Source organism: Chelonia mydas, chromosome 22 (genome assembly GCF_015237465.2).
Source record: "Chelonia mydas isolate rCheMyd1 chromosome 22, rCheMyd1.pri.v2, whole genome shotgun sequence".
Classification (NCBI taxonomy): domain Eukaryota; kingdom Metazoa; phylum Chordata; order Testudines; family Cheloniidae; genus Chelonia; species Chelonia mydas.
Genome location: NC_051262.2, coordinates 9,544,041 through 9,556,623, shown reverse-complemented (window position 1 = coordinate 9,556,623; position 12,583 = coordinate 9,544,041). Strand labels below are relative to the sequence as shown.

Here is a 12,583-nt window from a genome sequence, read left to right as displayed (position 1 = left end):
CCTCATAATGGTGTCTTAGACACCTACCATGGGTAGCTATGTAAATAGCTTGAAAAAATGCAGTGACCACACTAGCTGCTGTAGGAACCACTGTGCTTTGCTGAGATGCTGTTTAGTAAATTCCTATACCAATGTGCTAAAGCGGGTTCTTCTATTTCTATCATTAGGAGAGTGTAAGGTTCATAAAGCAATGCCAAATGAAGACAATTGGCCCTTTCTCCTTAGTTACCAACAACCCCTGCCTTTAAAGTTAAAACCTAAAGAGGAAAATAACTGTTCAGATCAGATGTTCTTTTGTAGATTTTACCCATATTTTGTTTGCAGCTGATTCCTGCAGCTAGATTGCTAAACAAAGACTGGGACAAGTTTTTAGCCGTAGAGAAACTGCTTAGTGTGAGGGCGCTGAGAGAGAGTATTCATTTCAGATTCGAGAAAAAGGTTTTCATTTACCACTTCAGGACTAATGCATGGAGGATGCTTTACCCATGATGCATTTCTTTAACGAGCACTGCATTGACTTGCCTTCATCTTGAAACAGAAGCTGCTCAACCAGGTATGTGGAGATCTAGTATCTGTCTGTGAGTGCTACATCTCCAGTATAGTCCTCAAAGAGGATGGAGCAGAGCAGCTGCAAGAAGACCTCTTGGTAAGCTTGGTATCCTTTCTGTACTGATTGATCAAAGAATTCATTTGTTCCCTCTTTAAAATGATGATTCCATGATTGTCCAGCTGAGCAGTGTTCTCTGGAGTACTCTGCCTTGTACATTGATACAGGATTTTTTGTTGTGGGGGTTGTTTTTTTTTTTTGGCCTTTAGCTTGCTTTTCTGATATTTATTATGGAAATAAACATGAATTAGAATTATATATTTGTTTTTAAAATATTCACTGGAATAGTTCATGAGATGCAATACTTTGTTCTCCTGTGAGTCCTAGAGAACAACAGGCCCAGGCCAGTCACCACAAATTTGACACGGTGTTACACACAATAAGAAGTAGGGCTTGGAAAGTAGACTGCAAGTGGAAAGCTTTCCTTGATGAGTGGGACAGCCCAGGCTATCAACTTCTACAGAATCTAGCCTTTCCTTAAACTACAAAAATAAATAAATAAATAAACCTCTTTCCAGCCCTTATGGTAATGAAGACAACACTCCAAATGTGATCAGTGCCATGACCTTTTCTTTAATCTCAGTGGCTCTACATCAGATGTGCTTCTTTTATGGGAATTTGTCAGCAAATTTCAAGTCCATGGATTGAACGTAAAAATAGGTTCCTTCTGATTCACATATTGCCACCACAGTAAAGCATTCTGTAGACAAAAGGTTGCCCTCGTTTAGACCTGTGCAACCCCATTCTCTTAAAATTATAACGTCAGTTAGATCTGTGCAACTTTATTACTTTCACTTGGGATGCAGAAATGTAGCTGAGCTCTTAATCTGAAGGCAAAGTGGGGTTGCACGGGTGATCCTTTCAATTGGAATATGATTGAGTATCCTGTTGCTGCACAATCCAGAACAGAATCCACTTCATTCTCCCAGTGTTGTGCTGGTTTGGCAGGAGTGGCAGTAGTTAGAAGTAGTAAAAGCTCTGTCAACTCAAGTCAGCAGATCTGACTTTAATACACAGAGAGCTGCTTTGAGTAAGAAATTCTCATTTTCACATATTCTCTTGTAGAGCAGCCCATTCTGAAAGGGATCTAGTCATTATTTGCATCCATTGGAGGCTGAAGAAGCATAGCTCCTCTATTCCCTTGCCACTCTTACTTTCTCAAATCTTGAGGTTTCTAGAGAGGGGAAAACATCATTAGTTTACAGTTATAGGGGAAAATACTAAATCCCTGTGGTATTTCTCCGAGTACATGTCTATAGACTTTTGTGTGTAAGTGACTGGATATCATTCCTAATGGAAATTTTGAGTGATGTGCCAGAAAGCTACAGAATAGACTTGATTTCAAGAGTTCTGGGGGAGCTGCAGTGATTGTACTAATGCAAAATGCATCATGTTATTGCCTTCATTTTTGTTTTTTTGGGAAAAATAGTAGTTTAATTTCCCGTTTGCAACTTGTCAATAGTACATGTCACCACTGAAATTAACCATGTAGTAGGAACAGATCTAAAGGAACTTGGCTCTCTGTAGTCAGACACGTTTCAGAGTAGCAGCCGTGTTAGTCTGTATTCGCAAAAAGAAAAGGGGTACTTGTGGCACCTTAGAAACTAACAAATTTATTTGAGCATAAGCTTTTGTGAGCTACAGCATCTGATGAAGTGAGCTGTAGCTCGAAAGCTCATGCTCAAATAAATTTGTTAGTTTCTAAGGTGCCACAAGTACTCCTTTTCTTTTTGCAGTTAGACAGTAACAAATTAGATCTAACTGAGCCTCATACACAGGTGATGCCTTCCCTTTTAAAGGGCAGAGGGAATTTTAAGCTCTTTTGGAAGCTGTAGCACCGTTGAAACGCTGGCTGACTCGGGTAACGTGTGGAAGCTTGTTGATTTAATTGTCAGCCCTGCTGTTCTCTTTTGACAGTGTTGCTTTTCTCTTTAGGTGAGACATCTCTTCACCTTGGGTGAGACTGCACAGTTATGTCCAGCCAAAGTGGAGAAACGCATCTTTCTTTTGATTCAGTCTATTCTGGCTTGTCCTGTCAATGTAGATCAGTGTGAGGCCCTCCGTTTACTCTTAAATTTGCATTTATGAACTAAAACTCTCTGGTTTTGAGGGTATTTTAATTTTTGGTCTGTTGTTTCCCAGTGTCTAGTCCTCCAGATAGTGAGGAACTCCCAGTTTCTCAGCCACAGTCCCAAATCAGAGGATCTGCTATGCCGTCAGTGGTCAGAGCCCATGCATTCATTACACTAGGTAAGAGCTGCCCTGTCATGGGAATAGATGCTGTGTACCACTGATTCCTACCCTTTTCTCTCTTCCCTGGTTACAATTGCTACAGCTGTTCTGCATGAGCTTACACACAGAGATGAACTGTATTCAGTGTTTATAGTGATACAGCTCCAAGCTTTCAGGTAACTCCCTGCAGTGACTATGTGCACACACCAATAAAAATATGTAGCTTTACCATATCTAACAGTGAGTAGCACAGTTAGCGGGACCTGAAGAACCCTGCAGACTTGCACCAGCTTGGTGGCATCTGATTATGGAATTACGTGATGCACAAGAGGCTCAGCAGGGGGATGGAGGGAATTCAATGCTTTCCAGAGCAGGCTGCGTTAGAAAAGCTGTCTGACGACAGTTTATATGTTTGACTTATACGAATGATGAGCCAGAGCCTTTGTGTTAAAGGCCGGGTAGAATATTTGTCTCCTATATGAGGAAGGATGTTAGAACTAGATTCTGTTCCCAGCTCTGCTTTATACTTCCTGTGTGATTGTGGACATATCACTTCTCTAGTGTGGGAGTACTATTGCTTCCTCACTTATGCACCTCATGACGCTCAATCCTTTGTTCTTAAAGAGCTTAGAAACGTTTAGAGGTGCAAAATATTAGTGTTATTTTTAAAGGCTTCCTAGTAATGTTATTGGGGTGGCTCTTTTCTTGTTATGCATAGGACATTAGGCTGCACTCTGAACTCCCTATGGCCCTTTGGAAAAGAGGAAATGGGGTTACTAGATCCATGATATAAGCCTCATGTTTTCTCAGAAGAGGGATGGGACAATCCTCCTCCTTGATTACATTTTCCTTGAGGTGGGTTGTGGGTTTCTCATACAGTCTTCACTAAGACTTTCTTGCTTTTATTCCCTTGTTTACTTCTTGCTCTCGCTATTTTCTGCTTTCATTTCTCCTTGGCCTTATTTTTCTGTCCATGTGTTTTGACTTGTATGCCACCAAGAGGAGGTGGAAAGATAGCCCTGAGGAGGTGAAGAACTGTAACATTCATAGCCCCAATTCTTTCCTCTCTATGTGACAGGTAAGCTGTGTCTGCAGCATGAGGATCTAGCAAAGAAATGTGTCGCAGCCCTAGCTCGTGAGCTAGAGGTGTCTGAGGATGTGGCCATTCGCAATAACGTTGTCATAGTTATGTGTGACCTGTGTGTCCGTTACACCACCATGGTGGACAGATACATTCCCAACATCTCCATGTGCCTGAAGGACCCGAAGCCCTTCATCCGCAAGCAGACACTGATCCTGCTTACCAACCTTCTTCAGGTGACTAGCGGGCTTAGGCTAGTTCTCACTACTCCGTTCCAACAGCCTCCAAAATACAGAATCCTAGCAACCTGCACAATGGATACGCTGCTTTAAGATTGACCCTAAAATACCCTTTCAATCTCCCCACACTTTAAGATGCACTTAACAGTAAACTGTTACTGCCATAGTTCGTTAACTAGGGTGAATAAATAGACTTCCAGCATGGTAGTTCATCAGGCTATCCAAATGATTTTAGTTCAAGGTTTGTCTATCATGTTTTTTCTTGAATCTGCAATTTCACCCCCAGTAGATGGATGTAACAGGTGTCCACCAAGCAGAAGCAGGGCACTAACCTTCTCTGGTGATCTATCAGTTATGGTGTGGACATGAATATGTGAGAGGCAGAAGATAGTCTACCCCCGGTTTAATAATGTATCCTAGGTAGGCAGACTACCAATGTGTTAATTCATGAGAACAGTGTAAAGGAATGCCTTTTTGGCACCTCAGCATTGGAGTTCAGATTTTCTCTCTCTTCCCTTGTTCTGCTAACATTTAATGGTAAATCAGGACACTTGCTGCTATGGCATTTAAATAAATGTACTATTTTCAGAATTAAGGAATCTTGAGCTTTATTTTGTGTGCCTCCTGATATGACCCAGAGGGTGTATCTGGGTGCAAGCTGAAAAATGAAATAGAGTCATTCATTCCTGGTTCATGCTGACGGTTCACTGTCTACTTCTTTCCTGTAGGAGGAGTTTGTGAAGTGGAAGGAGTCCCTGTTCTTCAGATTTGTCAGTTCTCTGGTGGATCCCAACCCAGATATTGCAAGGTAGGATACCAGTTCCATAAACTATCCGGATAGCAAAGCAAACTGAATCTCACATCCCAGCTGTTAATTCTGAATGTAACAGAGAAATCTCCATGAGAAAGATCATGTGCTCTCTAATCCCTGCCCACTTTCTCCCTAGTTATGCCCTAATAAAATTTTGAAAGTGGGAATGGAGGAGTGGGAAACTTCACTCCGATCCTGACCTGATCTGAAAGTACAAGAGTGACAGGAGGGAGAAGAGTGAGCGATACAATCGGTTCCCTCTTTCATGTGTGCATGGAACTGGGTACTGGCCTCTAGGTCAGAGGGCATGACTGGAGAGGCCAGTTACTCTTTCCATGTGTCCAGGGAAAGCAGATGCGGGCCGGGAAAATAATGGAAGTAGTCATTGGGAGTGAGGAAGAGGGTCCAGGAAAGCAGTTAGTGTCTAGGAGAGGGAGGATGTAGGGCCATTCCAGACCATTGTTCATTTAAAGCCCCAAGTCTGCTTTATAGAACAGGCAGGGCAAGACTCCCCTCTTTCCCAAGCCAGTGTTGCCTGGTGTTTGGAGTTATTAGGCCCACTTGGGGTGGATCAAGAGACTGAGTTGACTGAGTGGGTGACTCAAAAGTAGGTTCCAGGCCCAGTCAAGGAGGAGCTGCTGGAAGGAGCTGCTGAGAGGAAGAATTCAGCCAGCACACAGGCCCTAAGAACGAGGGCTGTGCAACCCCTGAACTTGAGGGGAGAAGAGTTCGCAGGCCATAGAGGCCAGGATTTAAAACAGTCCCCCTGGATGTAGAGCTGTGAAACCTGGAAACTAAGGGGAGGCCAAAAGGGCTCTTTAGGGAACCAGATGATATTTAATATTCCTTCTCTCCTGGACTTTAATTTATTAAAGATTCTGGGTGTAAACTGGAAGGAAACTGAGGTAGGGTGCCAGAAAGGACACATCAGGCCACAAGGGAGTACCCTAGGGTGGCACTGACTACAGGGCAGCTCTGCCCTTTCTATCTTGCCTTGATTTACATACATGTGGGAATGGGAACTTTGAAACAGGTGTTCTAAAAACTGCCCTCCCACTTTACATAGTAGACTTAGGTTACAGTTCAATACTCTAACTTGTTTTTGCATGTTGTTGTTCATTTTCCTTTTAAACATCATACCATGGCTTGAAGATCTCCTGCGATACTGATACCAGGGATCCTGCAGAATTAGTCTGAAATCTGAATTGCTTGGGTTCTGTGGGCTTAAAGATCTTGATTTTACCCAAATGTAGTTCAAAAGATACCATAAGTTATTACTGTCTGACACCCGTTTTGGCCTTGGTGCAGTAATTTGGTGGTTCTGGTCTAGTTCTTACTGGATGGGTGTTAATATAGAGCTCCACTGTATTTAGTACTGACAAGGACCCTTGTTGTCTGTCTCAGTAGGAAGGGCAGTGACTGAGAGGGACGTGGAGAGATGAACTCCCTTGCAGGTTACCCTTCTAGGGAATGGATGGGTAGATGATGCGTGCAGCGGAAGCTTGCTCAACCGCTGTCAGTGTTCCTGCTTACTCCAAATAAATTGAGGATTACAGTCAGGGCCATCAGTCTGGGCCTGTTCATGAGCACTTTTATAATCAATCCTGGCCCTTCCCAGTAGGTGGCGGCATTGCTGCATCGTATTCACAACGCTTTAGGTATGGAACAATAACAGTTTCTGTTGGGAGCCTGTTTCTGGGCATTTATATTCAGCAGGTGCACACAGACAAAAACCCTTTATTCCAGGCTGGGATTGACATACAGCTCTTGGCCTTGCAATGACTAACATTGCAAAATATATAAAATTGGATTTTTGTTTAGTTTTCTTCGCTTTCTGAGTTCTGGGAAGTAGAACATTATACATGCTTTGATTTTCAGCTGCTGCTTTGTACTCTCTTGGCAATTAAGCTAATTTGTCAAGTGCTTATTCTGTTGCACATAACTGGTGACTTTTGATATGGGGAGAAGCGAGGGGGATGACTTTAGACACACCCCAGTCATAGGCATGTCAGAAGGTAACTACTGCTTCTCTACATTAACTGCTTTTCCTGTTGTTTTATTGTACAGTAGATTGAATTCAACTTGAATCCTTGAAACAAAATACCACTTGAATCAGCACAGTTACCGATTCTCTCAGATCAATACTAATTATTAACTTTCTGGGAGGGAAAACAAACCTACTGACCTGATAATTGCTCCTTTTTAAGGCAGTTAACATTTTCTTTTCCAATGACCAATTTAAAGTACTCGAATGAAAAGGTTTTGCTTGGGCAATGATCGGCGTTGTTTCAGTGCCCACACAGCTATTTACATCTGGAATAGCGAACTTAACCCCAGGTTCAAATAGGGTTAATGGCCTGACTTCCAGTAGTCTCCCAAAGCACAGTGATTCATAGCAAAGCGTCAAGCTTTCTTCTTACCTCACCATAACGTGCTTGGGTTTCACCTGCATGGTGTCAGTGCAGGGTCTCACTGACTTCATAAGCTGCAATTGCTAGGCACGGCCTGCTGAGCTGCTGACTGAATGATTCGGCCTTCATTTTAGCTCTCGAATTCTTACCTTAAATCACATCTGTAACAATTGCACATCGAGCTTATTAATTTGGGCAGCCTGCTCAAATGGGGATGAACTGTATGAGGCCCTGAGGACTTGCTTAGGGAATGTATTTAAAGGTGAGCTGCCAGGGAATTGTTTTTTTTTTTTTAATGGCTTCTGCCCTTTTTCCCATTTCTGATTTAATAAGGCATGGGAAAATGTGGTGGGGGGAGTTGAGAAGTTTCTCCTTGCTTTCTAGCTGAGAAACAGCAAGCCTGGTCTCCCCTGGTTATGCAGGTGTATTTCCTGGATGTCAGAGAGCATGTCTGTGAGTTCTCCCTCTTTCATATGTGGAATGGGGATAGCTGAATCTTTAACAAATGTCTAAAATGTTAATAACTATAGTTAAAGAGCTGATGATAAAAATCCCTCCCCTTAAATAGCTCAGGTTTCACTCTCTAACTCTTGCAATGCTAGAGACAAGGTAGGTGAGGTAATATATATTATTGCATTTTTTAATTGGTAATATCTTTTCTTCCAGTGCTGGCACTTTGCTAGTTCTCAAGACAACACTGTTCTAAGGCAGACAAGACCTGAAATTCATATGTAAAAAAGCAAGGAGAAACCCCCTCCGTTTTCCCCTTCCCAAAAAGACAAGCCTTATGGCTGTATCATAAATAAAGCCAAAGTGCCCCATGGCCCTTTTTAAAAATCCTTTGTAGATCCCTTTTAAACATAGGTCTAGACAAAATGAGTGTCTAACAATTTTTGTTGTTAGGATTCCCCCCCCACCGCGCCCCACACACAGTCATATGAACCATGTTTAAAAATCATGTTCCACCTAGATGCTTTTTAGCTTTATTTCTGTCCCTCCCCTATCTCCTCCCTGGGCTTACCTTCATGCAAGCGTTTTTCACTAAAGCAACCTGTAGTTCTGACCCCCGGATCCGTGTAGGGATAGATCTCAAACCCTTTGCATTTCACACTACACACATACATAGCAAATACCATCTTCCTTTCCGTAGAATTCAGAGAACTCAGGTGATACCTAAAGCCAGGTATGTATGGGTAAAGGACTTTAAACTTTCTGCAGTGAATGTGTTTCTGATCTCCCAGAATAGCAAAGGGCAGAATGTAAACTACTATAAAATGCCAGATTAGATGGTGAAGGCATGACATCGGAGAGTAAATGATGCATAAGAGCTCCCTGCACCAAAACCTTTTCCAGGCCAGAGGTTTTTTTCCAATCTATTCCCCTTGTGAATGCTTTACTACTGTGCAAACATGCCTAGACTCCACCTGTTGGTATCCCTTGTGCCTCAGGCCAGGCCTCAGCTGCTGTCCGTTGGTCAGATCACTGATGATAACTCAGTCCAGGAAACTCCCTGAATATTTTCCCAGTACACAGGTGTTTCCTGAGTGAGCATCATCCTTTGTATTTCTTGATAGGAAGTAAAAGCAGTTAAGTGTTGCTTATGACTTTTCCATGCACAACCCATTCAGCAGCTCCTGAAAATTCTGCCCAGACCTCTAGTGTAAAAACCAAAAAGTGGACCTGCAAAGTTAATTGAATTCATAAGTTAAAGTCTGTTTCAAGGACATGGGACAGCTTGTTGCCAAGTCTAATGTCTCATGGAATGTACTGTTTTGCCCCTCAACTTGGCTTGCTGTGGACAGCCAGCAGCATTGGCGAGAGCCAGATCTAATGCCAGTAAGAACTATGCAAGCTTTCATATACAGCTGTGCCTGTGCATTTCACTGTAGCCGAGACCCTCCAGTTCAGTACTTTAGCTTTCCTGGTCCTCTGGTCTTGTGTCCCCACACTGGTCTGCTAAAATACCTTTATCTGAGCAGGCTTTCATATCTTTTCCAGCATTTGAGTCCTGTTGTTCCAATTTAGCATCCTGTCCCTAGCAGCAGCTGCCATTTGGGTGGTAGCTTTGAAATGAGATTGTAGTTACACACTCTCATAGTGCTCATCACAGTCATGTCTGAGCATGACACAGACATGACTGTGTTTATCCTCACAATCCCCTTGTGAAGTAGGAGAAACTCCTCTTTCCATATTATAGATGGGAAACCTAAGCGCAGAGCAACTAAGTGATTTGCACAAAGTCACACAGGAAGTTCATGGCAAAACCGGGTATTAAATCTAGTTGTTCTGAGTTCTAGTTGAGTGCCTTAACCACAAGGCAATTTTCTTCCTTCTTTTGTGTGTGGCCAAGCTCCCACTCCCAGTCAAACCTGAATCTCATCAGTCAACATAATCCAAGGTCACTGAGCTTGCAAAACCTTTGTCATTGTTTGTTTAAACTACTGTCTTGATCCACAACAGCGTGTACCAGGCTGAGAGGGATGAAGAAGCCTTCTGTTTGTAACAGAATCTTGTATTATCAACTCAACTGACCATTGTCCAGGCTAAAGCTGTAATTACTCTAAGTGCCTAAATCCCTTTTGAAAATATGTAGGCTCCTAAATCAGCTAGGTGTTGTGATGCTGGGTGCAGCAGTGCCTTGATACCTTTAAAAATCTGGGCCTTAGTCTCCTAAGTGTCTGTCACTTTTTAAAACAGGACTTAGGCTTGGAAGTCACTATAGGGCTTGTCTACACTTACCGGGGATCAACGCACGGCGATCGATGTCAAACGCAGCTTGCTCTCCCGTCAACTCCTGTACTCCACCTGAACAAGAAGTGCAAGGGGAGTTGACGGGAGAGCATCTCCAGTCAACATCGCGTAGTGTGGACCCCGCGGTAAGTAAATCTAAGTATGTCGACTTCAGCTCCGTTATTCACGCAGCTGAAGTTGCGTAACTTAGATCGATCTCCCCACATAGTGTAGACAAGGCCAAGAGTTATTGAAAATGTTATGCCTGGTTTATTGTTCATCAAAGTTACTTCTCTCTCTCTCTCTCTCTTAACTGTGTTGAATTATAAAGAGAAATAAATGTGCACCATAGATGCTGAAAGCTTTTCAGCACAATTCTGGATGGGGGAAAAACGGGGCTTAAAGTAAATAGTTCAGCATCTTTCTCAAAGCCCTGATGTGGGAGAGAAAGTTACTACAGAGAATTCTTTCCTGGGTATCTGGCTGGTGAATCTTGCCCACATGCTCAGGGTTTAGCTGATCGCCATATTTGGGTTCGGGAAGGAATTTTCCTCCAGGGCAGATTGGAAGAGGCCCTGGAGGTTTTTCGCCTTGCTCTGCAGCATGGGACATGGGTCACTTGCTGGAGGATTCTCTGCACCTTGAAGTCTTTAAACCATGATTTGAGGACTTCAGTAGCTGAGACATAGGTGAGAGGTTTATCGCAGGAGTGGGTGGGTAAGATTTTGTGGCCTGCATTGTGCAGGAGGTCAGACTAAATGATCATAATGGTCCTTTCTGACCTTAATGTCTATGAAAGGGTTAAATGTCGTATTGAGGAAGATTTAATTCTCCAGAGTCTGTTTCTACCATGCCCTTTGAGTAGAACCTGTGGGGTTGCTGAATTAGCAGGACACCTCGCTATAATTCAGGAGGTGGCCCCCAGAATGAAAGAGGTTTTCTGGTGGTTCTAATTTTTCAACTCTGTATCCAGGTTTGGGGAGTTCTGCCTGGTGCACTTGTTACTGAAGAGGAATCCAGTCATGTTCTCCCAACACTTCATCGAGTGCATTTTCCACTTCAACAGCTATGAGAAACACGAGAAGTACAACAAATTCCCCCAGAGTGAGCGGTCAGTGAATATTTGGCCACCTCTCTTTTAATGTTAATGGGAGTTGCATGTGAATATCAGTGTGGTGCTGGGCATGCAGTCTTTGGGCCTGGAGCAAAGCTTTCTTGGTCACTTTTTATAGTGCGCGGCAATGAAAGATAAAATCCTAAGAATAATTTATATTAAGGTAACAACGCTCTGCCTTCCCCCGGCACCTTCCATGAGAGACTTCTGAATAGTATGTGTGGGTATGTGTTATGCAATAGGTTTCTAGACCTTTAAGGTGGCATTCAAACGTTTCTTCCTAGATTTAGTCTAGTTACTTCTGTAATTCCATGTACATGTGTTAGCCTGAGGTAAAATGTCTTTATCTATACAGGGAGAAGAATCTCTTTTCTCTGAAGGGGAAAGATAACAAAGGAAAAAGAATGCAGATCTACAGGTTCCTGCTAGAGCATTTTACAGATGAGCAAAGGTTCAACATCACTTCTAAAATCAGCCTGAACATCCTGGGTAGGGCATCATTTTTGGCACAGAATGGGTACTGTAAACATAAATCCTGTGATGAGCCAGTTGCATCGTTTTAGCCTCTGGGTGCAGCACAGGGACCCTTCTGCCCTGGCTTATATTTAGCAGCATGGTTCTGGGAATAAAAATCTTCCTCCTCCTGATCTCTTACAGCATGCTTTGTGGATGGCATCCTCCCACTGGACATGGAAGCCAATGAATTGCTCTCAGATACATTTGAAGTCCTTAGCTGCAAAGAGATCAAACTGTCTACTATGAGATCTAAACCAGATGAAGATATCCAGCCAGTTGAGGATGAAATGGCCATGGCCAATGCTGTCATGCAGGCAGCACAAAAGAAACTCATCTCACAAGTGAGTACCACTTGGCATGCAGTGGGAAGAGTGGGCACAGCACTGAATGAAAGCTACACCTGCAGCTAGGGACAATCTTGAGTAAAGTCATTGATCTATAGTAGGGACTGCCACCCATCTCCCCAGATTATATGCCCATACATTCCTTGTGATCTGGGGACAGCTAGTGAATCTGTGCAAGCAGCATGTGTTGCAAAATGAAAATGTCCTATAAAGGACTGTTGATTTCTGGAGGTTACCTACACTTGAACAGACAATTTGAATTAGAATGTGCCAGCAGTTTGGCGACTAACATGTTTAAAATGATTTCTCCCTAGTTCAAGAGCCCAATTCAGACTTGGTGTAAACAGACAAGACTCCACTAAAATCAATGGAATTACACTGTGGCTCAGTTTGGCTCTAAGAGACACTGACGGGTGAAGCGTTTGAAGTTAATGATAGGTTTTGATGCAGCTGTCAGCAACTTGCCATTAGAATGACTGACGTGGACCAGCGTAAAAG

General features: G+C 42.9%; 1 protein-coding gene across 2 annotated transcripts in view; it reads left to right on the top strand.

Annotated features, from left to right (window-relative positions):
- NCAPD3 (non-SMC condensin II complex subunit D3) overlaps positions 1-12,583 on the top strand; it is a 49,934-nt gene that overhangs the window by 29,222 nt on the left and 8,129 nt on the right. For both annotated transcript variants that reach the window (XM_037882302.2, XM_037882303.2), the window contains exons 20-27: positions 539-646; positions 2,543-2,657; positions 2,750-2,857; positions 3,918-4,156; positions 4,888-4,967; positions 11,085-11,222; positions 11,581-11,714; positions 11,883-12,082. In XM_037882302.2, the coding sequence (XP_037738230.1) occupies positions 539-646; positions 2,543-2,657; positions 2,750-2,857; positions 3,918-4,156; positions 4,888-4,967; positions 11,085-11,222; positions 11,581-11,714; positions 11,883-12,082 (1,122 nt within the window). The remainder of the gene's footprint in view (positions 1-538; positions 647-2,542; positions 2,658-2,749; positions 2,858-3,917; positions 4,157-4,887; positions 4,968-11,084; positions 11,223-11,580; positions 11,715-11,882; positions 12,083-12,583) is intronic.